This window comes from Neopsephotus bourkii, unplaced genomic scaffold (assembly GCF_033783945.1).
Source record: "Neopsephotus bourkii isolate Nb327-2 ecotype Australia unplaced genomic scaffold, CSIRO-AGI_Nbou_v1 NB_1634, whole genome shotgun sequence".
In the NCBI taxonomy this organism is placed as follows: Eukaryota; Metazoa; Chordata; class Aves; order Psittaciformes; family Psittacidae; genus Neopsephotus; species Neopsephotus bourkii.
In genome coordinates this window covers 7,415,863-7,441,614 of record NW_026902109.1, presented here as the reverse complement: position 1 = coordinate 7,441,614, position 25,752 = coordinate 7,415,863, and the positions used below count along the sequence as shown (strand labels likewise).

The 25,752-nt window shown below is 41.2% G+C and overlaps 1 protein-coding gene across 11 annotated transcripts in view; it reads right to left on the bottom strand.

Annotated features, from left to right (window-relative positions):
• Window positions 1-1,038: 1,038 nt before the first annotated feature.
• ANK3 (ankyrin 3) overlaps window positions 1,039-25,752 on the bottom strand; it is a 382,424-nt gene continuing 357,710 nt past the window's right edge. For 4 of the 11 annotated variants that reach the window (XM_061374053.1, XM_061374055.1, XM_061374063.1 and 1 more), the window contains 7 exons: window positions 25,525-25,668; window positions 22,528-23,200; window positions 19,689-20,067; window positions 7,674-7,757; window positions 7,489-7,548; window positions 5,567-5,659; window positions 1,039-2,476 (listed from right to left, as the gene is read on the bottom strand). In XM_061374053.1, coding sequence (XP_061230037.1) covers window positions 5,591-5,659; window positions 7,489-7,548; window positions 7,674-7,757; window positions 19,689-20,067; window positions 22,528-23,200; window positions 25,525-25,668 — 1,409 coding nt within the window. In that variant the 3' untranslated portion in view covers window positions 1,039-2,476; window positions 5,567-5,590. Of the gene's footprint in view, window positions 2,477-5,566; window positions 5,660-7,488; window positions 7,549-7,673; window positions 7,758-15,916; window positions 16,016-19,688; window positions 20,068-22,527; window positions 23,201-25,524; window positions 25,669-25,752 lie in introns of all 11 variants that reach the window. The other 7 variants (XM_061374054.1, XM_061374060.1, XM_061374056.1 and 4 more) reach the window with 5 other exon arrangements.

Here is a 25,752-nt window from a genome sequence, read left to right as displayed (position 1 = left end):
TATGATTGCTGCTGTTGGACTCTGACCTGCAATAAGATGTGTTTGTTCTCCAGTGGCGTACGTGGCATTTGCCCTCCACGAGGACCTGACCACCAGCATTGTACCAGCTGTATCCTGACCTAGGTAAAACATAATTGCAACACAGACTGGCTGCTAAAATGATGAAAATCACTTCATGTGCTGTCAGTGCTTCAAAAGCTGGCAGTCCTAAGAACTCAGAAATGCTGACAAACCAACCTGTTCTACTCTCCTGAAGCCAAGTGCTTTTCAATAAAGCAAGGAGAGCTTTGCAGACTGATCTCAGGTGAGGGCGCTTCCTGTGTGGGTCAGCAGATAAAGCAGCAGATTGAGCTGGATCTGTAGCAGTGGTGCTTCCTAAGGTGCCAAGCTGGGGTAAAATGCATCATCACCATGTTGTCTTGAAAGCCACATAGAACTGAACCCCGAGTAATAAAATGTCTTTACTGCACCCAAGCAGAAGCCTGCAACCCACAGCAGTGTGTGTACTGATGCTGCCTACAACACTTGGTTTCAGGCATGTTTATTATATCATGGTCCATCACCTATGATATGCAAGAAGTGCATGCCATATACAGGAGATATACAGTTTATTTACATCATCTGCAGTGGGCTGGTTACTGACTGATACACACTAGGGAGAAAATGGCTTTCGGTAGTGTTTTTCCTGAGTTTGATGGAGCAAAAGAAATTAGAGGAGGTCCAGAGTTATCAATGTTAGACAAGAAGGCTGCACGTACCCCTGTTGCACAGGTCCCTACCCCACACCTGTGGCATCTCTTGCATCTCAAGAGGTGGGTTTTCCTTAGCTTTGCTGAGGATGTGCTGACTGCTGTGCTTTCCTCCTGTTCCCCCACCTGGGGACAGCCTGCCAAGTGATGGCTGGTCACACTGGTAAGACAAGGAAGTGGGTCAGACAAAAGAAACCAAGAGGAAAAGCAGTAAAAAAACAGGGGTGGTTAACAGCTGGCCTTGTGAAGCCTCACAGCCTTAGGATACAAGAACACTGCCAAAAACACATTATCCAAGAGTTTTAACACAATTTATTTTATGCTTAAATAATCAACTAGATCATCCAGTGTTTGTTGTTTTCATACATATGTAATTAGAGCTATTATCAATGAATGCTGTTTCCATATGAATATAATCAACAAATTAAAGTATTTCACCAAAACCCAAATAAAAATGCCCTTTAAAACACAGCAGCCTTAACGACCTAATATTACACTGCTAGGATGATTACAGATGATTGGCTTACTGAAAGATTCTACATCTTATAGCCAGTACACAATACAGTAATAATTTTACAGCGTGCTGCCAGTCTATTAGCTAATAATTTCTCTTCAGTTCATTTAAAAATATCCCAAACTTTTGCTCCTTAGAGCACCAACCCACTTCTAAAGCTGCAAGCATTACCCCCATTATAAAGCGAGAACAGATAGCACCCCCCTCCCCATAATGCAACTACTGTATATGTTATGGGGTTTAGGTCATTTCATTGAAAAATTGGCAACAGCAACAAATATTAGATGAAGGGCTTTGTGTTTACAGATAAAATCTTATTTTTCATGTTGCGATATAGTGTTTGCAAAACTGGAAAAGATTTAATCAAAATAAGGTGAAACACATGCATCAAAATATTAGTACTCTGAAGAAAAATTTTCACAGAACTACAGAATTCCTCATTTTGGGAATCATTTAAATTTGCAGCAGATTTTAAAGATTTTTTTAAAATCAAGCTAGCGTTTTTGCATATACAAACATTATAATTGCTAATATACAAGAATCTGTGAAGATACACCCAGAATATCCCTGTAGGTGCAGCCATTTGAGACACCTAGCTTGCTCAATGCATTTGCAATATTCTGTTTGTGATCGAAAAGGCAGTGCCTTATCAACATTTATTCTATTTTGTTAGAATTTATACAGTGTCATTTATTTACAGCAAAACTATTGATGTTTAAAAAAGAAACAAATAGTGTTTTATACCCTGACAGTTTGGGTCCAAGAAAAATAAGGCGAGCTGTTCTGGATTTTAGTAATTTTAGTGTCTTTCCATGGTTTAACCATTTCATCTTCATACATCCCCTCGGGCCACAGGAATTGATTTGAGATGACATCAAACTGCTTGAAAGAAGCTGTTAACAGCATGGCATCTTGTATATACACTGCATCGGTAACTGCGCACCCTCCGATTCTGTGAATGAACGTGAATTTCCATGCTCTGTAAATTGGCTCATGCTAACTTAATTTTTTGTTTCTTTTTTTTCTTTTTTTTTCTTTTTTTCTTTTTTTTTTTTGTTTTTTTGGTTTTTTTTTTTTTTTTTGCATAAAACCCATGCGGTTAATGTGTGGAAGCAGCAAACACACGCACACTTTTATAGGTGAATGTTTAATTCCTGTTGGTTTCTCTTCCATGAGTGTCCCTCTAGAATACTGGCAGTAAAAGCACACAGTCCTATGGAAAAAAAAAAGATAACACATATCATTTCAGCATACCTCGTTAGAATCCATTTCCCACCTTTCCCTGACTAAACAGAAAAGTTCTAATTGGCACTGTGCAATTCTGCAGTAGGGTAAGTCACACTTTCTAGGTAAGTAAGGACATTAGTGGAGCTCCTGGCATGAAGAGAAAACGCAGCTGCAGATGTCCACGTTGCGCGCGAACTGATTTACAAATATGTTTGCAACACTCTGCATTTCATCACCCCAGACAAAGTATCAGCTCATCAGATCCAGTGATGACAAGGAATAGGTTCTGTCGATAGTGGAACAAATATCATGCTTACCAGAATGAGAACACTGCTGCTTTCACAGCACATTTCTTTTTATTGTGCACAACCACACAATGTGGTGAGAAAACCTGCACTCCTTGCACGTCCACCTCTGCCAGTTGCTCGGGAAACATGACTGGGAGAGCTAGGAATGTGGAGTCCAGCCTTTAGGAGGCTTGGTGAGGGACAAAAAGAGGAAGAGGAGCAGCCCCATCCATCTCCTGTCTGGCTTGTGTGAGTGGCACCAAGGAGACAGGGAGTCCAGCTCCTGCTCTCTCGCCTACCCAAGAACAGTCGTGCAGGCACACATGTAAGGAAAGCAAGTTAGTCACATCTGTTATACAACAGTGATGTCTTGCAGCAAGGATGGAGGAAGCAGAAATAGAAACCACACCAGCAAAGAGAGCTGGAAGACCTGCAGGCTCCCCAGCACCTGGACACTGTTTGGATGTGTGTCTTGCGCAGCGCCTGCAGGATTCAGGCTGGCATGGACATGCCTATTTATTAATCAGGTCACAGGTCCACACACACTTCCCAGGACTGCTCACACTGTCCTTCTATGCTAAAACAATCTGTCCTTGTCCACATCAATGGCTGCCATAAATTTATCCTGTTGCTAAAAGCTGCCTGTTCACATCGCTAGCTCGCACTGTGCTGTCCTGCAGAACTGCATGCAAAAGTGCTTGGCTTTTTCTTTCAACCTATATTTTACAATGGATTTATTTGCAATGGTGACAAGGATGTTTTACAGCAAAATCTAGCTAATATTGTGGTATTTTCAAATATTCAAAAGAAAAGCAACACCTCTGCCTTCCAAACAGGATTTTTTTTCTCTTTTGTGATCAAGAAACAAATTGGTTTTCTATGACAATCTCTTCTACGCAAATACATCCACTTCTGTAGTCAAATAAAATGTTTTCAATAGACTTTTGACTGGACTCACAACTACTTAACACACATTTGGTAATGCTTATCATATCAAAGTTTGGACCACTGAGATTCATCTTAAAGGATAAAGTTTACCCCTGATTAAATGTTTACTATGTAAGGAAGACTATCCAAGTTCCTCAGGGGCTCTAGCACAGAAAGACTGCCTACTGGAAATCAGAGGAGAAATGCATCAGTGGTCATGGGAGCAAATGTGTTTCTGAGGAACTCATGACTGTGGCTTTCTGAAGGCCAGAATATGTTTCACATATTAGGCAAGGATTCCCTTATTAATGCCATATCGTGTTAAAATTAAATGCTTCTCCCTTATACCCAATGTGTGTTGCATGATATTTGCATGCCAGGAGGCTCTTCATCTGCAATGCTTATGGGGTTCAGTGCCCCATCTTGCCTTCGGTGCCTTTGGATTCACAAATTTCCACTGGTTCCCCCCCCTCCAGACTGGCAGTAGGGAAGCACTGGAGCTGACTTGGTTCACAATTTCATACAAGCAGTGCTTTCCCTTTCGCTTGCTTTCTTCTGTTGAGCTCTATGAAGGAGAAAGGTGTGTCAAAAGAATCACCTCCCTTTTCAGAGCAGCAAGTCACATGAAGCAGTATTATTCTATTAGCTCACATAGGAGGGCTCTCAATAAAAGCAGGGATTCAGTGGTCATGCTAGGTGGACACAGTAGGTGCTTACCAGATGCTGAAGCATGCCACTTACCTCAAAGAGCTCACTCCTTAGGGCTTGATCCCATAATGCCCTCAGCTAGATCCCACACACCGTGTGCTGCTGCTCTTAAATGGCACTACTCATGTGCAGAAAGCCTATACAACCAGGTGTCTTTAGGGGCTACTTTACACTGCAGCAGTTGGAAGGGACAAATGACACAGGAGAGTCTCTGCTTCTGTCCTTTATCTCCACATCACTATCTGATACCTTTTCCAGGTCCTGTTTATCCTATTCTTAAGTCCTACAGTCAATCTTGTTCCAGATGTATAGGGAAAGGATAACACATAGACTTCCACTTCATAAACTCTTCCCAATTCCTAAAACCCACCAAAGTTAAGAAAAGTTCTGAGTAGAAAAAAGGCATGAAGGTCCCAAAAATGCACACTTGAAGACAGAACTGACTGACCATCAGTGATATACAGACTGGCTACTCCTTTATTTACAAGCACATTTGCTGTTGACTATAGCTACGTGATCATGACAAAGCAGCCTCTGGCTCCACAGTGCTCTGGCATGCCGCTACAGAGCCCATGGTAGGGTGTCTTAGTCTGTGCATTTGGGTTTAGTCTGGGAAACCCTTATACTGTCAGCTGCTGTTTTGTAACAATCATTAAGGCTGGATCAATAAAATTCACAACAAACAGTTGGTAAGGATTATTTGTTTGCAAATACTGAGACACTTCACTGGCTCTCAGAAGGACTTTGACTTGCATAACTGCCCTGAGATCACATACCCAACAGCGAAAGCAGCTTTTCACTCCCAGTAGATTTACTTGTGTGCAGCTCCTTTACTATTTGTGTCGAAGCTGACTTTTAGGAGTAGAGAGTGCTGTGCATTCCAAGCACTAGACTTTGTAAAACTCCCCAAAAACTTACACACGCCTCAGTATTGCTTTGCTTTATGTTCCAAGAAGAAAAAGCCAGTCTCTATACATAAACTCAAGGCAATTTTCTGCTTACAAGGCCAAGGGCCATCTATTCAGTGTTGCAGCTCAAAAGCAATGTCAAGGTAGGAGAGGCAAGCCATTGTGTGGCCCAGGTGCTAGCCCCTATGCTGTGCAGCACTATGCTGGCAGAAGGCTTTAGCAGCAGAAGAAAATTATCACACTGACCGTTCAGTGGTCGGCTTTCAGCTTTCATGAGTAACTTTTCTTCTCCACATGTCTGACTTCTTTCTTTGTCTTAACCTTATAAGCTTCTCCCTGCTTTAAAGGAAAAGTATAAACATTAACATAGTTTGCAGAGAGTGCTCGTAATTATAAACCTGCTTCCGAAACAGGCTCTGCATTTTGCTGTAACAGTATAAGCAAAAAGCAGTTAAATCACATCAACACTTCATTTCAAAGATACACACAATCTACTTATCCACTCTGCTGAGCTGCAAAAGCACAGGCCTGAAATATCATCTTCAAATAGCAAACACAGGTCTACAATTTCAGTATGATCCTGGGCTGGACTGTCCAACTGGTTGTCAGCCCTTGGCAGAGCCCCTGCCATCAACTGCAGCAAGATTCAGTGCCACTGTCAAGGAAAATCATCTTTCCCAACTAGCCTCCTGGGTCAGCTGGGATCGGTGGACATTTCCAAAAACATAGGCTATAGCTGCTCTTATGATGTTTCACAGTGTCTGTGCTTTAAAGTGAGTTAGTAACAAAATAAAGGGATGAGGAGGAAAGCCAGCAAAACCCACCACCTCAGCAACACAGAAGTAAAACCAACGACAGTGACAAGCAGTGCAGGTTTCAATGTCTTTAAAACAGCAAACCCCAAAATAAAGTTCATCTTTACTCATTAAAAGCAGCTCAATAATAACCTAAAAATAAATACTCCAGTAATCACAAGCCTCATTCACATCAGAGAAAGGCAACTGTTTACGTGTGGTTATCAGCAGAATTTACCCCTTGGGTGATCTGCATTGATGTATTTGTAACTATTTGTAGCTTCCGACTAACCTAATCTGGTGCAGCAAATTGAAAATGTTTCCCCTTTGCTGGGCAGGATTTATTTTTTCCCTGACAAAGGCCTATAAAAGGGGGATGGGAATATGTTTGTTTCAACCCTCTTATTTCTGTGTCATCATCCCTCCCCCCTCTTATTTTCTTTTCTCTTTTCTTTTTTTTTTTTTTTAGTTACCAGCAGATAAAGGGTACTTGTTACCTTTCTATGTTTCTGAATCTCTCTTCACTCAGACAAAAAATCCCATTAACACCAATGACAACTTAAAGGGAGCAAGGACTTCCCAGGGCCATGCGCTGAGGAACAAGGCATGAGCTCCCTTGAAGCCATTTGTTTCCAGAGGTGCTGCCCGTTCCTCTGACGCCCCCTTGGGACAGAGGACAGCCTGAGGCACAGTCTGCCCTATCTGCACCTGCTCGTACCCTCAGAGACCCCACGAGAAGGGCTGTGACAAACAGGCTGCCCTTCCCACTACTCTCCTTTATTGTTAGGGGTGCTAAAGGCTGGGCACAGGCTGGCCCTGGAGAAGGAATTATGATTTTATTCACCAGGGATGAAATCTTGTCTTGGTGCTTGCCTGTAGAGGATGCCATTGCTTGGATATCCTGAAAACCCTCAGTCACTAGCACACAGGTATTATGCAGGAAAGCGAGAAGCCGGGAGAGCAAACTGCAGCTCATTCCTTTGGGCTGGTAAAAAAGCAACACACTGACCCTATAGGTGTCAGGCACAAGTTCTGCAAGGGCTTAAACAAACCCAGAGGCACGGCTCATCTTGATGGCACAAACCAGCCCCAAACCAATGGTTTAAGCCTGCTGCCTGTTATACAGAAACAGACCTTAATGCTTCTGAAAAAATTCAGCCGGGCCACCTTGATACAGCCCCTGCCCACACACAGCACTGACAGAGACCCCCCTGCCCCATTACCCAAACACACAACTTGTCAATAACTGCAAACACCGCACTTTGCCAAGGCTTCTTGTTAAATGCAAACTCCCAGCCCTTTAGCAGCACTTTCTAGCAGTCAACACAGCCCTCTCCATCTACTGTTATTTCCTCATAGTCCCCATTCCATTACCATTTCACCAACTCTCCTCTCATGGGGGATAACAATGCGTCTTAATACCTTCCGGGTGATCTGTAGGAAGCAATACATGAAAAGTATTGATTTTTTTCCCCCTAGATTCTAAAGGGAGAAAGTATGTTATGTTAAAAGAGGTTACTTGAATGCAAAGACTCAGCAGTGACGTAATTCATGATTACTTTTCTTGTGATGACGTTGCCTTCTTCGTCGGTAAACTGTTCCTCTGTTACAGATTCACCAGGAATGTTTTTTGCTTCCTCACCCTAAAGAATGTGTTATAAGATTAGCAATACAGCCTATATTCTGTCGAACCCACACATACTTCCACAGCAATTCAAGCAACAAGCACATTAGTTTCAACTTTATGTAACAGTTTGCTTTATGTCACACAAATAGTATGAAAGCCTTGCTCATTTAGCATGCCAATACCTGTGCATTTACTGTACAGAATGTGTCCTTAAAACCTGTAATGAGCTTCTAGCACATTGCTCTTTTTAACTAATTCATGACATGACACTGCCCGGGCAACAAACTGTCTTGCAGTCTGTGTGACTCCTACGAGATGGAGGCACAAATTCCTGACAATATTATCCCTAATCAGACATCCATTAGATTTCCATAGCCACTGGGTGCTCAGCACACACAGAAACATGGCCTAACACCAAAATAAGGTGGAGGAAATTTGGGATGTAAAAAGACAGCCCTGCCTATAGCTTGCATCTTAAACACATGCATAAAAGACTTTTCAGTATTTACAAAATGGAGAAAGGTATCTTACGTGATACTTTTCTTGGCACAGTAATGCCTGCTGACCTGCTGAGAAGCCTCAGTCTGGTGCACGACTGATGAAATCAGCATCACTTCTTGTAGTACTAGCAATTTATAGGACCAGTATAAATAAATGCAAATGTAGTTTCCTAACTGCTATGCTAGTGACGTAATACCACTACAAGAATTATTGATCAAATTATAAATGAATGACATTAGAGTGTAAGGTTAGCTGGTGGTCATAAACTTATGTTCCAGAAGACCTTCGGCAGTTTTACCTCATAAAGTCATGCTTCCAAACCTCTCTGCAATCATTGCATTTAATGCTTTGAAAATATCCACTGCCTGTGCTTACTTATTTCACATAAATAAAACAAATATAATACAGCTGGCCTGCATTTGAAAAAATTCCACACATAAGCAAATAACCCTTTAAACAAACAAGAAAAAGAATTATTAAAACTTTTATTCTTCCCTCACCCTCAACCCACTATGCAAGAAATGGCAACTAGAAAGAGGAACCAGAAAGAAACACTGCATAAAACATGTTATCTCAATATTAACAGCAAAATAATATTTGAAAAGAGATTATTACAGCTCAATAGCAAGATTTCATAATGCTTCCACATACTAAATAGCACAGGGTAAATAAGATTTCTATTTACTGTGGTCTGTATGCTACAGTCATCTACATAAGCTCCTAGCTCTGCTCTATAATGAACAGATACAGCGATGCTATGTTTATTTTTTTATCTATTTACCCTACAAACACTCCTTCTTCAAAATGCACATTACATGAGGTTTGTATGCTATTCCTGAGCTCTAAACTGAATAAATCTTTCCTTTTGTTTACAAGCCATTTGTGGTCCTTTCTATTGGCAAGTTTTTCCATTTTCCTCACTTCAGAGAGATTGCAGCAGGCAGAAGCCAGAGTGGAGCACTGAAAAGCAGAGCCCTGCTGCTAACTGAGTACCCAGTCAGCGTTTGTCATTATTCAGAAATGCAGAATTTTTGCTTATTTCATATTGAACGCTGTAACAAAATCACCACTTGGTAATTAGGTAATTAAACAGTTTCAGACATTTTACACGTCTCTTCCCCTGCACTTTCACAGGCTATGTAGAAACTGTAAATCTTGAATTTTGATGCTTTAGTAAGCATCACCAAAAGACAGGAAGTTTCCGCAGCCAGGTGGACATCACTGCAGATGGACTTAAGGATGAGGACCCACACCTGAGATACATCCAGGGCTGAAGGGACCTAACTGAGGTCCCCAGGCCTGGGAATGATGATATCCCAAGAAGCAGCACAGCAGAACAAATGGCTGCTGAAACCTTTACATGGAGCTTAGGCTGGGCCCATATGATTTGTCCCTCAGACTCTCTGCGGGGCTTGGAAAGGAGAAATTACATACCTGCCTAAGCACTGATGTCAGGAAGAGGGAAGTAACAGGCTGCCCCCTCAGTGAGCGGGGCCCCAGCGCTGGCGGCCCACTCCTTCCTTTCTCATGATCAAGACAGCAGAAATGAGAATGGCACGGGGACTGCTGCTGTGGCAGGGAGGCAGTGAATGGGTAAAAGTTTTGGGAACTGAAACCTGTGGGGTTTCCTAGCCACAAGAAACAGGGGGAAATACTGATTCTGGAGACTTCATACTTTAATCAGAAGCATAACAGATGGGGAACTAGCCACAGAGTTCCTTTCCTGGCCTCACACCCATGGGCTCAGAGACTCCCCAGCAGGGTTTCACACAGTGCCCTAAGGAACAAGAAGGAACTTTGGCCCAGATGTCCCTCTTACCCCATGGAGCACAGACGTATGGAGACATTCCCTCACATGAACAGGATCTCCAAATCACTACAATAAAACCCATGAAAACCAGAAACAAAACATCGTGGCCAGTAGTAAGGTCACCAGACTACCTGGCACAGTAATATTATTTATGTGTACTGGTCCTTTGACTCCTTACTGCTGCTATGAGCAAGGTTATTCCTTAAAACAAGTTAGCGAGAATTACTGTGATCAGCTTTAAAATGAAAAATGTATCAAAGCACTGAAAGAAGTGTCTTGGAAAAAAAACATGCAGTTTTAAAGCTATGATGAATCTTGTTTTTTAATTAGCTACATGCTCCTTTAAGCACGGTTTAAGGATAAATGCTGTAAATACTCAGCAGTCAGTGTGCGTGAAATCCAGCTTTCATAATTCTCTTGCTGGTGGGTAGTTAAACAAATTGCAGGCAGGCTCACAATTGGCAGGAGGTAGAGCTGAGTTACTGACATTTGTAATCCTATGCAGTTATAAAGATGGATGTTTGTGAGGAAAAACCTTATCCACTGGCAGTTTTACTTGTCAGATATCAAACCAGCTTTGGGTTAGAATGGCACATTAGATCACCTTGTCAATAAAAACTGTTTCTAAACGCAAACCTGCTGCATCTGTGTCACAGCTGAAGAATAAAATTATTTCTGCTGCATCACACTTATGTGAGCTTTATTCTACCCTTGACCAGTTAAAATCACTGTCACAATACCAACAGCTTTAGAAAAGCAGGGAGAAAACTTAATACCATGGTTACTGGAAGCTCGGTTATATCTCTGGGACTAGACCTTACAAAGGCAGTCTGCAAGCCTCAGCCCCAGAACATGCCAGGAAGCTTTGCACAGCAGAGTGCTTTAATGTCACCCTGCTCACTGGAGTGTAGTCCTGCCAAAACCAGCTGGTATCCTCTCTCTGATGCTCTCCAGGGCAGGAGAAGCAAAGAGCGGCTTCCTCAAAGTCTTCCACCAGTTTCATTGATTTTCTTAAGAGTTAGTTGCAGATTATGGGTGTTCCCAGGGACCTCCAGATAAATGGAGTTATACAGTCGGTGCCGCAGTATTGTGCCAAAGTTCACTGCAGATTTGTCAGAGCTCTGGTTTTCTTTCATGTTTGTTTTGTTACTAGAGGGATAATAGCCCCTTTTATATGTCTAGTATTGTTGTAACAGCGGAGAAAAAAAGGTGTGGCTGGATGTCTCTTACCCAGACAGATAAAAAGGAATTTAAAAGCAGGTGGAAATAAACAAGATGCAAAGACCCTAAATATTTAATTTCACCAAAGACCAGAGGCAGTGGGAACAGAAGCTGCACAGAGTGCTCAGACCTCTTCCCTTACTGGTCTAAGCCACCACCAAGACATAATCCTTTCAGCCTCGAGATCACATTCCTGTAATGCATGAACAGCAGCTGCGTCTCGTCTCCTTGGGGTCTCAAGCCTCTATGGCAGTGGCAGTAGAAACAAACATCTTTCATTAAGGTAATTTTCATTAGTGAGTTTTGCCTACGCAGGGAGACCTTGTTAATCAGATGCCACAACTCAGCCTGTGCCTGTGCTGAGTCTGGACTTGCAGATGTATTGCTAAAGCCACGGGGGCAGGGGGAGGGAAACAAGACAAATCAACAGGCAAGCCAAGGAGCCCTGAAAGGAAATGGTGCTGCAAATGGGGCAGGGCATAGTCCAATACTGAAAGCTGGGTCATAGGTATGCTGCTTGTTGTATGGAGGATAAAATGATGGAGAGCTCTTATAACAGCACTTGCAGTCTGTGTTTTAATTTATCTCTGTGTTATCTCACTGAGGCCAGCAGCTCTGACCCTACTGCTCCCTTTCAGGGTGAGGGCACCTATGGAGTAGAACAACTCTATAGCTCTCCCAGCCTGGGAGGGACTGCAGCAGAGAGGCTATGCCCAGCTAACTACATACTCCCATGTGCCCTTCCTGGGGCATAGGCCCTTCATTCTTCTCATCTACAGGATGGCCACATTTTCACTTTCCATAATTAAGTTTATTCTGAGTAAGATAATGAAATCTGCTGGTTCTAGTTTTGACTGACTGCTGCTCAGGCTTCCATGCCACTCCTGCAGTGCAGGCTGAAACAAACCCTCCACAATCAGTAATAGGGTGTTTCATGGGCAAAATGCATGGAAAGAGACAAATCTTTAATATAAATTGGCAAGAAATAACAGAAGCGCAAGGTAGAAAATTGCATCAGCTTTGAATAACCCCTGCTTAGAAATCTATTTTGTTTTCCATTACAGAATTCCACCATAAATGTTTTGGCAAGAATCTGACAAAACAGTTTTTGCCAAAAATTTGTACCCATGAAAGATTTAACAACCTTTGAAAAAGCATGAAAAATTAGACACTGATTTCTGTCATGAGTGAATAAAAGGAGCTTTAGATCCAGCTCTGAATGTGCACATTGTGGCAGCGCTCTTATTTTTCCCCTGTGTGCTAATTGCTCACATTCCTGCACTACCATAAAAACCCGCTTCTTTTGCAATGCCCCATCCCATCAATGTGCCATGTGAACAGAAGAGGGGAAACGAAGCAAAACCAAAAACATCTGCACTACCTTGAGGTTAGAATATGATCCTATTACATGTGGAAATGGGCATCAGTCCTTGCTTGTCTGGTTTTATGGGCTCAGCCCTCTGAAGTGCTAACTCCCATGGGAATGTGCTTGAGAGTGCTGAACACTTGACAGGACTCAGCTCTTGGACTGCTGGGAAAATACCTCCAGGGAAGAGAAAAGCTTTTCTCCATATCTGGGGTAGGACAGAGAACTAAGGTAGCAGTTAAACGGAAATAATAGTGTTAGCAATAATGCAGAATGGCACTGAAAGGAAAAACAAGTTGGGAAAGAAGAACAAAGGTAATGAAGCAATTCAGCCCTGAAAGTAGCTGTGGAGGCACATAGCAAAGCCTTTTTTCCACAGGACTCCATCTACCTTCAAGGTTTTAGCATTACCAAATTTTATCCCTGCAGGCTACACGAGTACCTCTGTTGCTTTTAATTACATGCAGGCATTAATGAATACATGCTATGCTAAACCTACAGAGCTCCCATGCGCAGTTCTGATCCAAGCGCACCCTCATCCCCCCTGTGCTGCTGCTGTTGGCACAAGCTGTCAGAGCAGACTGGCAGCCTGGCCACAGCACTGCCATCCATTTGTGAAGCCTGCGCCCTGTTTCTTCAGGTGTTCTAATGGTTCATATTCCAGAGAATGCAAATTCCACACAGATTTCTAGTGCTGGCTCCTAAGTAACAGTAACATGAGACAATGTAAGACAAGTACTCCCATGGTCAAGGTGTGACTGCAGAAAAGCCTTGGGGCATTTCAGCATTAGTGTGTGGCAGGATTTCTGCTTGGGGGACAGGGGAGCTAGAGGGAAAACACTGCTGCCTCCCACTCCGCATCATCCCCATAATGACTATTTGGCTAGCCAAGAGTGTCAGAGAACACAGGAGTAGAAGGAGAGTCTGATTCTCCTCTTACTACTGCTCCATGAAGGCAATGCCAGCTATGCTCAGTGTGAGCCTCAGAGGGGGACTGGGGCTGTGGGATTGGGCACAGCACCCACTTGCTAGGCATGCAGGCACTGGCAGGCAAGAGCCTGCAGCTCCCAACCACGGCCTGGGTCCCTGTGGCAGAAACACAGGAGTTATTTTTACTCTGCAGGCCGAGAGCATTGCTCCATGACTGAGCACGGCATCCTGAGTCCTCTTCCCTGAACAAGTTACTGTTCTTCAGCCTGTGCATGCTCTTGCAGTGATTTCAGTGTACCCAAACAGAATCTCAGGGCAGAAAATTGAAGTCCAGATCCCTACCAATGTTTAAAGCTACATTCTTCCATTTCATACCACCATTTCATGAACTTTACATGATTAAAATATATTTACTGAAATGGTTATTTCCACTATCAAACTCTTTCCCTAAAAGGCCTGATGATTGCTGCTTTGAAAATTTTTCTTGTTCTAAGATTTTCTGGCGATGCAGAGTGGGGGATAAAAGAGAAGCTATAAATCATCACAAAAACGACAGAAGTGTCACATGTATTTTCTAATCAAGAGAAAGGTACAGTTCTAATCCAGTTCAGATCAGACACATTCTCAACAGAGCAGGTTCAGCTGCCTGCAACTCACCATGCACACCCTCCTGACTGCATCTGCACTAGCTGCAGATTACAAAACTATATACACTGCTTTACCACTGCTCTGTCAAAAGTTCAGTGCCAAATTACACCACAACATTAAAAAACAAATTTCTGTGCCTTTCTCTAAACTGTGTGGATGCACTTGGAAAGCAAGTGACGGCTGCCTTTTAAATACTTTCTGTTTTCTACTCTGACATTTCCTGGCTCCAAACCAGCGGTCACTAAAACAGTTCAGACATAAATTGGGTGGAGGACCTCAGCCACAGGCCAACTATGCAGCCGTTAAAACTTTCAGCACATGGATACTTTATGTCCTACCAGAAACACTCTTAACAGCAATGGTGGGTCTGTTAAATCACCCACAGGCCACCTGCCCTGTCTGAAAATGGAAACTACATTCCTTTTTCTTACTAGTCATGTCTTATCTGCAGAGCGAATTACTGACAAAGAGTTATATCCTGACCAGCCCAGGGCCATTCATGGAATGCCGCAGGTTCTGCCAGTAAAGATGAGGTATCAGGCAAAACATTCACTTCTACCGAGCTAATTTTTGCAATTCCTGTCTTTTCCCAAATGGAAGCTTGACTGGTACACTGAAGTAGTTCAGGGTGATGAAAGTCAGAAATGTAATCCTACCTTTTCTGAAAGTGTCTGTATCTTGGACAGATCAGTAGCTGTGTGGAGCAACTTATCTGCCATCCAAACCATACACAAGGTGCAGTGCCTGCATTGCATTCTCTTCTCCACTAAGCATGCAAATAACCATAATATAGATATGTGCAATCAGAGTGTCATGAATCATTACTAAAGTAACAATTATACCTTAGGCAAAGTCAGTGGGTGCTATAACAGCGCTATGGTGGTTGGCTGTCTTTTTCATAGCTTGACTGCATGATTTTCTAGTAAGAATCTAATAAATCCTGTAAACTACTGAGGGATTAACATAATGGTTTCCAGTGCAGAATTATTTTCTTATGCTATTGCTGCAGGCAAATAATGCCATACTATATGAACACAAAAGAAAAAATATGAGGGCAAAAGTAGTTCTTAATATGACTGTGCTATTGTTATCAGTATATAAAGTACATTGTGCTGTAAATAAAGGCCATCTGTAAACAAATATACTAAATAAAGCATACTGAAAGCAATGCAAAGATTCTTATTAACTTTGGTAGGTTTTAAATCAGGATCACATGCTGTTTTGAGGAGGCTTTCCAGAACACATTATGCACTTAGGACCACAAGTTTCAACCAGAGCACATGGCTAATACTCTCCTGTATCCGACTCATGTACATTCCTGCAATTTTTAAACTTGTAATTTAGAGATTTTTTTTGTAAGAAAACAAAAAAGAAAAGTCACCCATATCTGTCTGTAATTCATTTTGCTCTGCATCAGACCAACACACTGCATCTAGCTGTAGTCTTTAAGATGCCATGCAAAACAGTGGTAGTGATGGGCACAACATGCCATGCAGCACAGTTGTTTTCCAGCATAAGACAACCATAGACGTCTGGGTTAAGCAAGGAAAGACTGCCTAGCACTTGGTTATAAATACACACTGGCAATGGAAAGCAAACTTCCAGAGGGACTCCAGTATGCCAAACCTGAAATTCTGACACAGCACTCCAAACCCATGTACATGCCAGAGTTGCCTCAAGAATTCAAATCACAAAATACCTTCAGAATCAACCGCCGTCGATAAACTCTTGTAGTAATTCTCTGTTCTTCATCTGAGCTTGAATCACTCACAAGCTCACTTTCACTGTCACTACATTCCTAATAAATGCAGTTTTAGTACATTTGAACAGCACGTTTGCAAGACAGAACATGCTGATCAGGACTAGGAGAAGAAAACAGAGGTTATCATGGACAGTGTTTTTTCTGCCTCTATTATGTACATAATGATTTGCCTTTTTGCTCTTGATGTATATGGTGGGAAGAGGCCTTTTTGCTCCTCAGCATGCTGCAGCTTGATAACCAGGTATGGAACATCTCAGCAGCTCTTAAGTCTAAGGAAAATGGTATTTGAAATGCATCTGACCTGTGGAGTTCCTAAATTTTATATAGTAGTCAAAAATTTTGTGTACAAAAAAAACCTCTTTGCTTTTTCCTCTTCAAAAATTAACATTTATAAACTCACAAGGTATGTGGGAAGTTAATTCCGTCATAAAGACAGTCACACAGAAAGATTTAATGAACCAAGCACCTTCAAAAAGATTACAAATGAGCATTTTGAAGAACTTCTCCATGTAAATGGCTTTCCTGCTCAGTATTTATCTACTTTTAAGTAACAAAACTGTGGTGTGAAGTACAATCATTCTTTGCTTTTTAAGAAGGGAACTGGTAGACCACAGCTCAGGGCAAGGGGGAACAGCCTGACACGGGTCTCAGCTTGGTGCCAACAGGTACCACAATTACATGCAGGCACCTACTTCACCCTGGTGCCCTCTGACAGCCCCAATGTTTTCCCCTTCAAATTCCAAGTAGCTCCTCAGCTTTGGAGCTCAGCGGCTCTGCGTGCACAAGCCTGGCAGAGGGCTTTGTACCCATGTGCATGATGCACTCAGGATGAGGCTTTTCTCACATGATTTTTGGCTGAATCAACCTTTTCTGAACACAAAAACCTGAAAATTTTCTCTATAACTATTTTAAGACAGCCCAAACCCGATTTTAAAGTAATGAATAGTGGATATTGCTAACTGCATTTCTGTTTCTCTCTTTGAATGTGGCCCAAGACATCCCAAACAAGAAGCAGCTCTCAGAAATGATGTGCAAAGTAAGAATAGGCATAGGTGGGTGGAGGAAAAAAGGACTATAAAACAAAAAGCACTTAGGGCAGGATGACAGTATTCATCTGCATATAAAATCTCCTGCTGTTCTCTGATCCTAACTAAGCATATATACGTGCAAAGAAATCATACTCTAACCCTATCTAGAAGAAGTAATAAAAAGCAGAAGATTCCCAGAGGGCACAAAGGTTTTGGAGCAAGAGTTCTTTTTAATAAAGAGCTTTAATAAAGAGTGGTTTATTGATGATCAAATTCTAACACTGGGAGTCACCTCAACCACATGGTGGACATCACCTTCTTTGGGGTAATACAGCAACAGTGCTTTGCTCTGCTCATTTGAACAGATCACTGGAATTTGATGCTTGAGCATTTGCAGAGAATTATATGGCCTACACCATTGATGCACTGCTTTTGTAAGCTCCTGGGCACCTACCTGGACTTGGGATGAGGCCAACAATTTGTTTCATCCACGTCACCAGCTAGCAACCCAGTATCAGTCATCTGAGTTTATCTCTTGCTGCAAACTCCATGCCAAAACGTTGACGCAGCCCTCAGCCTGCAGCTGGATGACTTTTATTTCTTAGCTCTTTCCAAATGGGTCACAGAAAAAATCTCTTACTTGTGGAATTTACTTTGTCTCCCCTTTTTTTCCACAGAAATAAATCTGTTTCTTCCATACTTTTCTCTTTATTGAGCATTTCTGAAGAACGTCTTTCCGAAAGACTGCAGTTGAGATTTCTATTTTCATGATGGCACATGAAGTGTCTCACCATGAATTGGACTGTGTTAGCAATTAAACTACTGACTAATTCAAGTTAATTCTTGAAGGAATATCAACAAGATATTAGAACCAATTCTTGCCATTTTAACAAACACTAGTTTGTTACCCATTTGGGTTTTGTGAGAGATCCAGGTTTAGAAATGACATTATTTTCTGATACCAGTTTATTCAAAGATCATGTCTATAAAAAGACTTGCTATTTAGAAGATTATCAGCCATTACTAGAAAAGCAGGAGTAGCGCAAAAGGCACGCATAAGAAAAGCAAGATCTTATTCTTCCTAATCATAAAGGGTATTCAAAATTAAAAAGCACACAAAAGGAGATGACAACTTATCTTCTCCCTGATGGGAGTCTGGAGGGGGAAGTGCAGCACTGCTGCACACCCTCAGCATGTTAAAGTGTGCATCTATGCTTAGCCCTGCATTTAAATGTAGCATAATATAAGCCTGAGGTCTGCCTCAAAGCCTACTGACACTGAAGGAACTATGCCATCTGCCTTTAACTGCCTTTGCAGAAGGCTCTTACATTTTTAAAGCATTCCAGTAATTAGTGAACATTAGGAAAGATCTTTGCTGCTTCAACTGTGTCACAAACTAATAACAAGATAATAACAATCATATACTGCATAACTGCTGAGACTGATTAGGTTACCATCTAATAAAAGAACGCTTGGTTGTATAATCGAAAATGAACTAATTTAAACCTAAATGACTTATTGCAGCCCACCACTGCCAACGTTTTTATTGTGCTACAGAAAAAAAAACCACAACTATATCATGTAGATGCAATTCTACTGAAATATCTAGCCTCCAGAAGTTATAATCTCCTCCTGTATTACACGCAGGAAGAGACAATCTCAGCAGATAGAGGAATGTAGAAGGAACTGCAATTCCTTTTTCCAGCCTGGTTCCCTGCTGGCCCTGTGGTCTATTTCATGGCAACCCTCCCACTGCTGGGGTGTGAGGTGTGCACAGCTACAAGGCTACAAGGCATTTGCTGAATAAACTTTGCTTTTAAGCTTCTGGGAAATAAATATAAGCAACTGAGAAAGCTATAAAAATCTTCATTGACAGAAGAAATAAATATAAGCAACTGAGAAAGCTATAAAAATCTTCATTGACAGAAGAAAACTTATACTGAGGCACTGAGTAAAGGATGCCAGGCAAGGTAGAACTGAAGGGGAGTCCCTCCACAGAATTTTAAGAAGAAAAACCCACCACCTGGAAAACTGCTTTACACATTTGGCAATATTTTGATTCCTCTTGGCTGGATGCACCTTGAAGCTGGGATGAATAAGGCCATGAAACAAAAAATATGAGGAGATCATATACTACCCAAAATTTATATTTCTGCAAATTGACAGAGTGAAAAAATGCAGGGGAAGTTGGGGACAAGAAGCAGGGTAGAGACTGAAGAGTCCCTACCTCTCTTCACTCACTTCAATGTCACAAAAGAGTAGAAACCAGTGGCATCACCTTACTGGAACAGATGGAGGACTGCTGAGCTGTTTGGCACTGTTTGCACAGGTGGTATGTTGGGGCACGAAAGGGGCCTGCTCCCCAGCGATGTGGAACAGCAGTCCCAGAAGCTGCTCTAACCTCTTCCAGGGCTCAGGGCCAGTCAGGCAGAAGATTATGCAGCCTTGCTTGGCAACTTTGCCTTCCCCAACTGCACCTTATTCTATTCATACCACAGAATATAAATTTCCACTAACTTCCATTTTTCTTAATTTAGCAATAAATAGAAAAGGCATCAAGAAGGATTAAAAAAAAAAAAAAAAAGGAACCCTGTCACAAACAACGTTTCAAGTCTTACAAAAAAACTATGTCAAGCAATAGGGACTCCTCACACAGCTAATTATTACAGGATACACTGTACCTTCTGTTCAGACATTACTGCTCCCTCCTCCTCCTGGATGCTTGTTCTTGGCTTGCCATCCTCAGAAGTAACCCAGCTCATCTTCTTCACACTGACAGGCACAGATGTTTTGTTGCTTTCTGTTGTTGGCTTGCTAGCCTCTTCCAAAGATTTTTGATATGCTGTTGATGATAACATTTGCTCATCAGCACCAGCTGAAATTTGGGGCTTTGTTTTGGGGGCTTCTTTGTCACTCTGTTTTCCCACATCATTTAAAGATTCCTGGGTGTAGGATTTAGTTTTCGCCTCTGCTGTGGATTCGGATAGGCTTCCATTTGTTTCTGGCTTCCCTGCTTCTCCTTTGACATATGAGGTAACAGAATCCCTACATTGGTCCGAACTATGAGAAAATGAAAAAAGAATAGACAGATGTTCAGTGCCTAAATCACATGCAGAATGGCAGAGCACCAAGCCTCTCACTGAGCCTTCGTTCTTAGCACATACATTTCAGACAAAGTAAAATTTTAAATTCAGGTTGCAATCATCAATCTATCAAGGCTATTGCCTTGTCTTCTGCATCTTGGTATCTCTTCAGAAGCAATAAGAATATAGTGAACACTAGAAAAAGGGCCAAATGTTAAATGTTAATCTCCTTCAACTTGGGGGGTGGAGAAAAAAGAGAGAGTAAAATATATAAAACCTACAATTTCGCTTGTATAATCATGAGATAAAGCCCTGAGGCACTAATTCTTTAACGTGCTCTCTAACGAAGGAGGTGATGAAAGTATCTTACTGTGCAATTACCAGTAATGGTCAAATAGTTTATGTTATTTTTTTTGTCAAATTACAATATTTGTACACTAGATAAGTCATGCCTCTTAAAAAATATTGGTAACTGAAAAGCAATCCTTAGAGGGTGAAGATTTTCAATAATACACAAAGCCAAAGGCAAAGGAAGGTTGCAACAAGATGGACTTAGGGGTGTCGGTTGATAAGAAACTTAACATGAGCCAGCTTCAGCGTGCGCTCGCAGCCCAGAAAGGCAACCGTATCCTGGGCTGCATCAAAAGAAGCGTGACCAGCAGGACAAAGGAGGTGATCCTGCCCCTATACACTGCTCTTGTGAGACCTCACTTGGAGTATTGTATGCAGTTCTGGTGTCCTCAACATGAAAGGCACATGGAGCTGTTGGAACAAGTCTAGAGGAGGGCCACGAGAATGGTCAGGGGACTGGAGCACCTCCCGTATGAAGACAGGATGAGAAAGCTGGGGCTGTTCAGCCTGGAGAAGAGAAGGCTGCATGGAGACCTCACAGAAGCCATCTAGTATCTTAAGGGGGCCTATGAGGATGCTGGGCAAGGACTCTTCATCATTAAATGTAGCAACAGGACAAGGGGTAATGGGTTAAAACTTAAACAGGGGAAGTTCAGGTTAGATATAAGGAGGAATTTCTTTACTGTGAGGGTGGTGGGGCACTGGAATGGGTTGCATCCCTGGCAGTGTTCAAGGCCAGGTTGGACAGAGCCTTGGGTGACATGGTCTAGGGTGAGGCGTCTCTGCCCATGGCAGGAGAGTTGGAACTTGATGGTCCTAAGGTCCTTTCCAACCTAAACCATTCTATGATTCTATGAAGATAGAAGCCTGACTGAAATTTTTCTTCAGATTAACTAAAGACAGGTTTAACCTCCACTTCTGATATACCACTTTCTTTCCTTTTGCATTTTTGCTTGCTTTCAGATAAGCACTATGACTGTACACATGAAAATACTATATCTATTTGCTGTCTTAAAAAAGATAGCAAAATTAATTAACCTAGCTAGAAATTGATATGCTATCTCCTTAAAGAAGCCCTTTTACTTCTAGAAGTGATGTATTTTACTAATTTAGCACAATATAAAATGAGGAATAACAATGTCTGCTTAACAGCAGAAATCACAGCAGTAGTAGATTATGTGCTTTGCAATCCTGAAAGACAATTGGTTTACTAACATCAATGGCTGACTTCTTACTAGATTAAATAAGAGTATGTAAAGCTACCTGGAACCTTAAAGCATCCTGAGTCACAGCTGCAAAGTACGTAAACTGCTGACAGACAAATGATCACTCTGCAGATAATCGTTCTCTGCTGATTTACAGCAGACCTGGCTCCTTCAATCAGTAATCACAGGAGCCACATTCAAAACAAAGGCAGGCAGGAACTCTTCACCCAGTGGGTACCAGTAAGGCTGAACATAGCAACACATACTGTGAATGTTGAAAGATTAAGTAGCTCCAAGGGGAGACTGGAAAAGCTCATGCAACAGAAATGCAATGAGGATAACTACGTAGAAAGCACCCATCTCAGCAAGTCATTATGCTGAAAGCAAGTGGAGCTAGAGAGAGTACTCTAGGAAAACATTATATATGTCCACTCTCCTCCTCCCCTGAGCATCCTCTGCAGTCACTGCTGGGAGACAACATATGGGACTAGACGGATTTGGTACCCCCATTCTTACTTTCTTACATCTTGTAACTCATCTCTTTAAAGTGTAGTAAATCAGCATGACGTAACAGGCTTGAAGGAAGTGTTGTTTGTAAGTTTCAGCCATTTTAAGTAATATTATCCACTAAACATAATATAAACTACTTCTGAAATACCTATATGAAGAATGAAACCTGATAAATACACATTTTTAAAGACAAATATGTCAAAGGCCAAATCCAATCAACTATCAATTTTTTCTTTATATACATACATATATACGTATATATACATATTCTCATAGAATAGTGTAATAGTAGCCCCAGCACTGCTCTTGGAGGTAAAGGCAGTATGGCAAAGCTTGCTTCTACACACACATGCCTATACAAAGGTGCTCACCTATCATCCAAGCGATCTAGCAGGCTTCCCACTATTTTCCGTCCCAAGGTCGGTGGCTCAGTGACACTTGACGAGTCAGGCTGCCAACCTGTAATTGAAGACATTTCGAGTTCTGCTTGTTGAACACCTTTAAGAATTGACCATACTCTTTCTTCCGTCATCTCCTCAGACTCAGCTCCTTCTTCCAGGTGAATGTCCTCAAACAGAGATTTAAGTTTTTCTTCTGTCATCTCCTCATCAGTACCAGACTTTTCTCTCTCAGGCTGTTCAGTCCTTATTCCTGTTTTACTAGTCTCTTCACTCTGCCTTTGTTTAGCATCTTTTGATATCCCGCCATAGCTACCAAGATATCTTGGAAAATCCTTAAGGTCCACTTCCTCCAACTGGCTCTCGCCTATGGAAATATCTTTAGGTGTTCCTTCTCTAGGCACTGAGAAGTCAAGTTTGCTGTCATCCAGTGAAGTGTCTTCTTCAGTCACCACTGGCGGTGCTGCTGCTGTACCATCTACGTGTGCCTGGGAGGTCACTAACACATCACTCAGTCTACTGGGAGTTCTAAGGGGTGAGTCTATGCTAGAGGTGTCGCTAAAGAAATCGTCCTGATGGAAAGGGGTGGGTGGCACGAAGCGCAACCCAGTGGGAGTTTCCAGTTCCACTTGAATGGTGGGATAACCTAAGGAAGACAGCACATTTGGACTGACTGGGATGAAGCATGGAGCAACTAATAAGCAAATGTCACACGATTCATGAGTTACATAAACTATGAAACGTATGGGGAGATGCAGGTGTATAAGAACAAATGCAGTTCTGACAGATTTACTTTCTCCTAGAGAGATGGAAGAAAAAACGAGTACTGCCAGTGACTAGTATAGCGAAGCCGGTACTGCTGACTATTTTGTAAATAGTCTGTAAAGATTTCAGCAATTGTTTTTGCAGCCATTTAAACATTTTCGAGCTATAGTAGATTGTCTTATGAACATGCAATAAAGCAAATGTGAACAAGGGTGTTTGTCCATTTATATCCAATATACAATCTCTTGCAGCTGTATTGTGTAAATCTTTCATTCCCACTTTTTTTTTTTTTGGGAGCTTTTTTTTTTCTTTTTAAAATTTGGAATTTTAATAAGCAGATTTTAGAGACAGAAGTAGATCATAACATACGACACCCCCTTTTTTGTCTGGGTGGGTATTATTTATAAAACAGGTCCACAATTTTAATATACTTCTATATAAAAACATACAATACCAGCAATACAGTATTACTAATATATATCTCCGATTTAACCATAGAGCCACATGAATGGAACAGTTAAAAGAATGAGGAACAGAAATGGATCCTGATGAGGATAGTAAAGAATAGTAGATCTAAATATACAGCAGGATAAAAACATAAAAATGGAAGTTAACAAAGGGATAAGAGAACACAAACACAACAAGGGACAGCTATATGAATATTTCAGGTACAGTAAAGTTATACAGGTGAGAGGACTGTGATGAGTAAGGAGATCTTGGTGATCTTGGAGAGTGAGGTGATCTTGGTGACATGGGTACAATCAGATACACTGATCAAATAAAGAGAGAAAAGAAAAATTGATGAAAACATGAGAAAACCATAAAAACAGATTGAATTGAATATACACATTAAAATGACAACAAAACCTGAAATTCGCTTTCCAGCAAATAACAGCTTGGCTAACCTACGAACTGAAAAAAAATTCATGCCATGGGGTTAATTTGGAATTGTGCTGCCTGCAAAGGGAGGTGCATTAAAGGTTTTGGTATTTTATTTCCTGAATCAGCTGAGAGAAAGGTAAAGGTGGTCTGGTCTTGGTGAGGAAAGGAAGCTTGAGGAAGGTTCAGAGAAGAGGAGAGACAGAAAGCAACTGCAGAGAAGCGTATTTTTTTTTCCATAGAAACACTGAAGCTACTATTAAAGGCGCAAGCAACATTTCAAGAGCAACTTTCTTAAAATGTCAACAGAAAATTATTTCTGTCATGCAATGATTCAGTGACCAGCTGCTCAATAATGGACGCAAAATCCTACTAGAAAACAGAGAGAGACCAATACATACTTGAACAAATTACAAACACAAAAGGAAATGCTACTTACGAAGGAAAGTAAGTTATTAAGGAGCTATTTATAATACATGTGACAAAAATCAAAGTAAAGAATGTAGCAACCCAGTGCCTGTTAACTAACATTTAAAAGAAGAAAAAACAATATTTAGCATTTTCAACATAGTGATAAATAATATGTATACCTACGACAGTTTTTTTTTACAAGCAGAACTTTATCCTTTTAATTTGGCTCAAAATTAACCTGCATAATTCTGTTTCAGTTGGTACAGCTTCCATGTGAAAATTACACAATTTTACTCATTAGCAGACTGAAAATGATACTCTCTCATGCATTAATAAAACATTTCCTTAATTTTCTACTGCCACTGTAGAAATGTAGACAACCCTAAAGAAATTGATGTTCACTTGTCTCAAAGGGACTTGGTAGTAAACTGCACATTCATTTACTCTATGCAATTCCCAAGCACTTTTTTCCCCCCACTCCTTGTTTTTCCTTTTCCTTTTTCTTTGAAGAATTCTTTCTGTCACTTATCTAGACAGAAAGACAAATAATAAATATTTCCAGTAACATGGAAAACATGCAATACCAAGTACTTGAAAAATACACATGGGCATACATCAAAGCACAACTATTGCAGGTGAAAAACATTCAGGTCCTTACTTGTCAACTGACACTGAGGCTTGTGGGAACAAGCTTACTCAGGCATATGCTTGTGGAATCCTGGGCTTTTTCTTTGAGATTTTAATGTGCAACCTACGCACTGTACCATGAGCCTGCTTTATGACAGGAAAACCCCTTCACATTAAATCAAATTATTTCTATAGAACTCACAATCTTTTTTTAAAATCTGGTCTATACAATGTTATTATATTACTGGACATGTCACTGAACTAAATATGACCATGGAATTCAATTACCATCAATGGGATCGTGAAAAACATTATTTTCATCTGCAAAACTTCTGGTGCCTGAAATATTTCCATAATCAAATATTGGTCCTTCCAACAGGGTCACGATATCTATTCGATTAATTTTTGTCAATACAGAAGTTAAGGCATCGGCTGAAAAACAAACAAGATACATCAGAAAAATCTTCAGCTTTGCAAACTGGGTAATTGCTTTTCTCAGTTACATTCACATTGCAT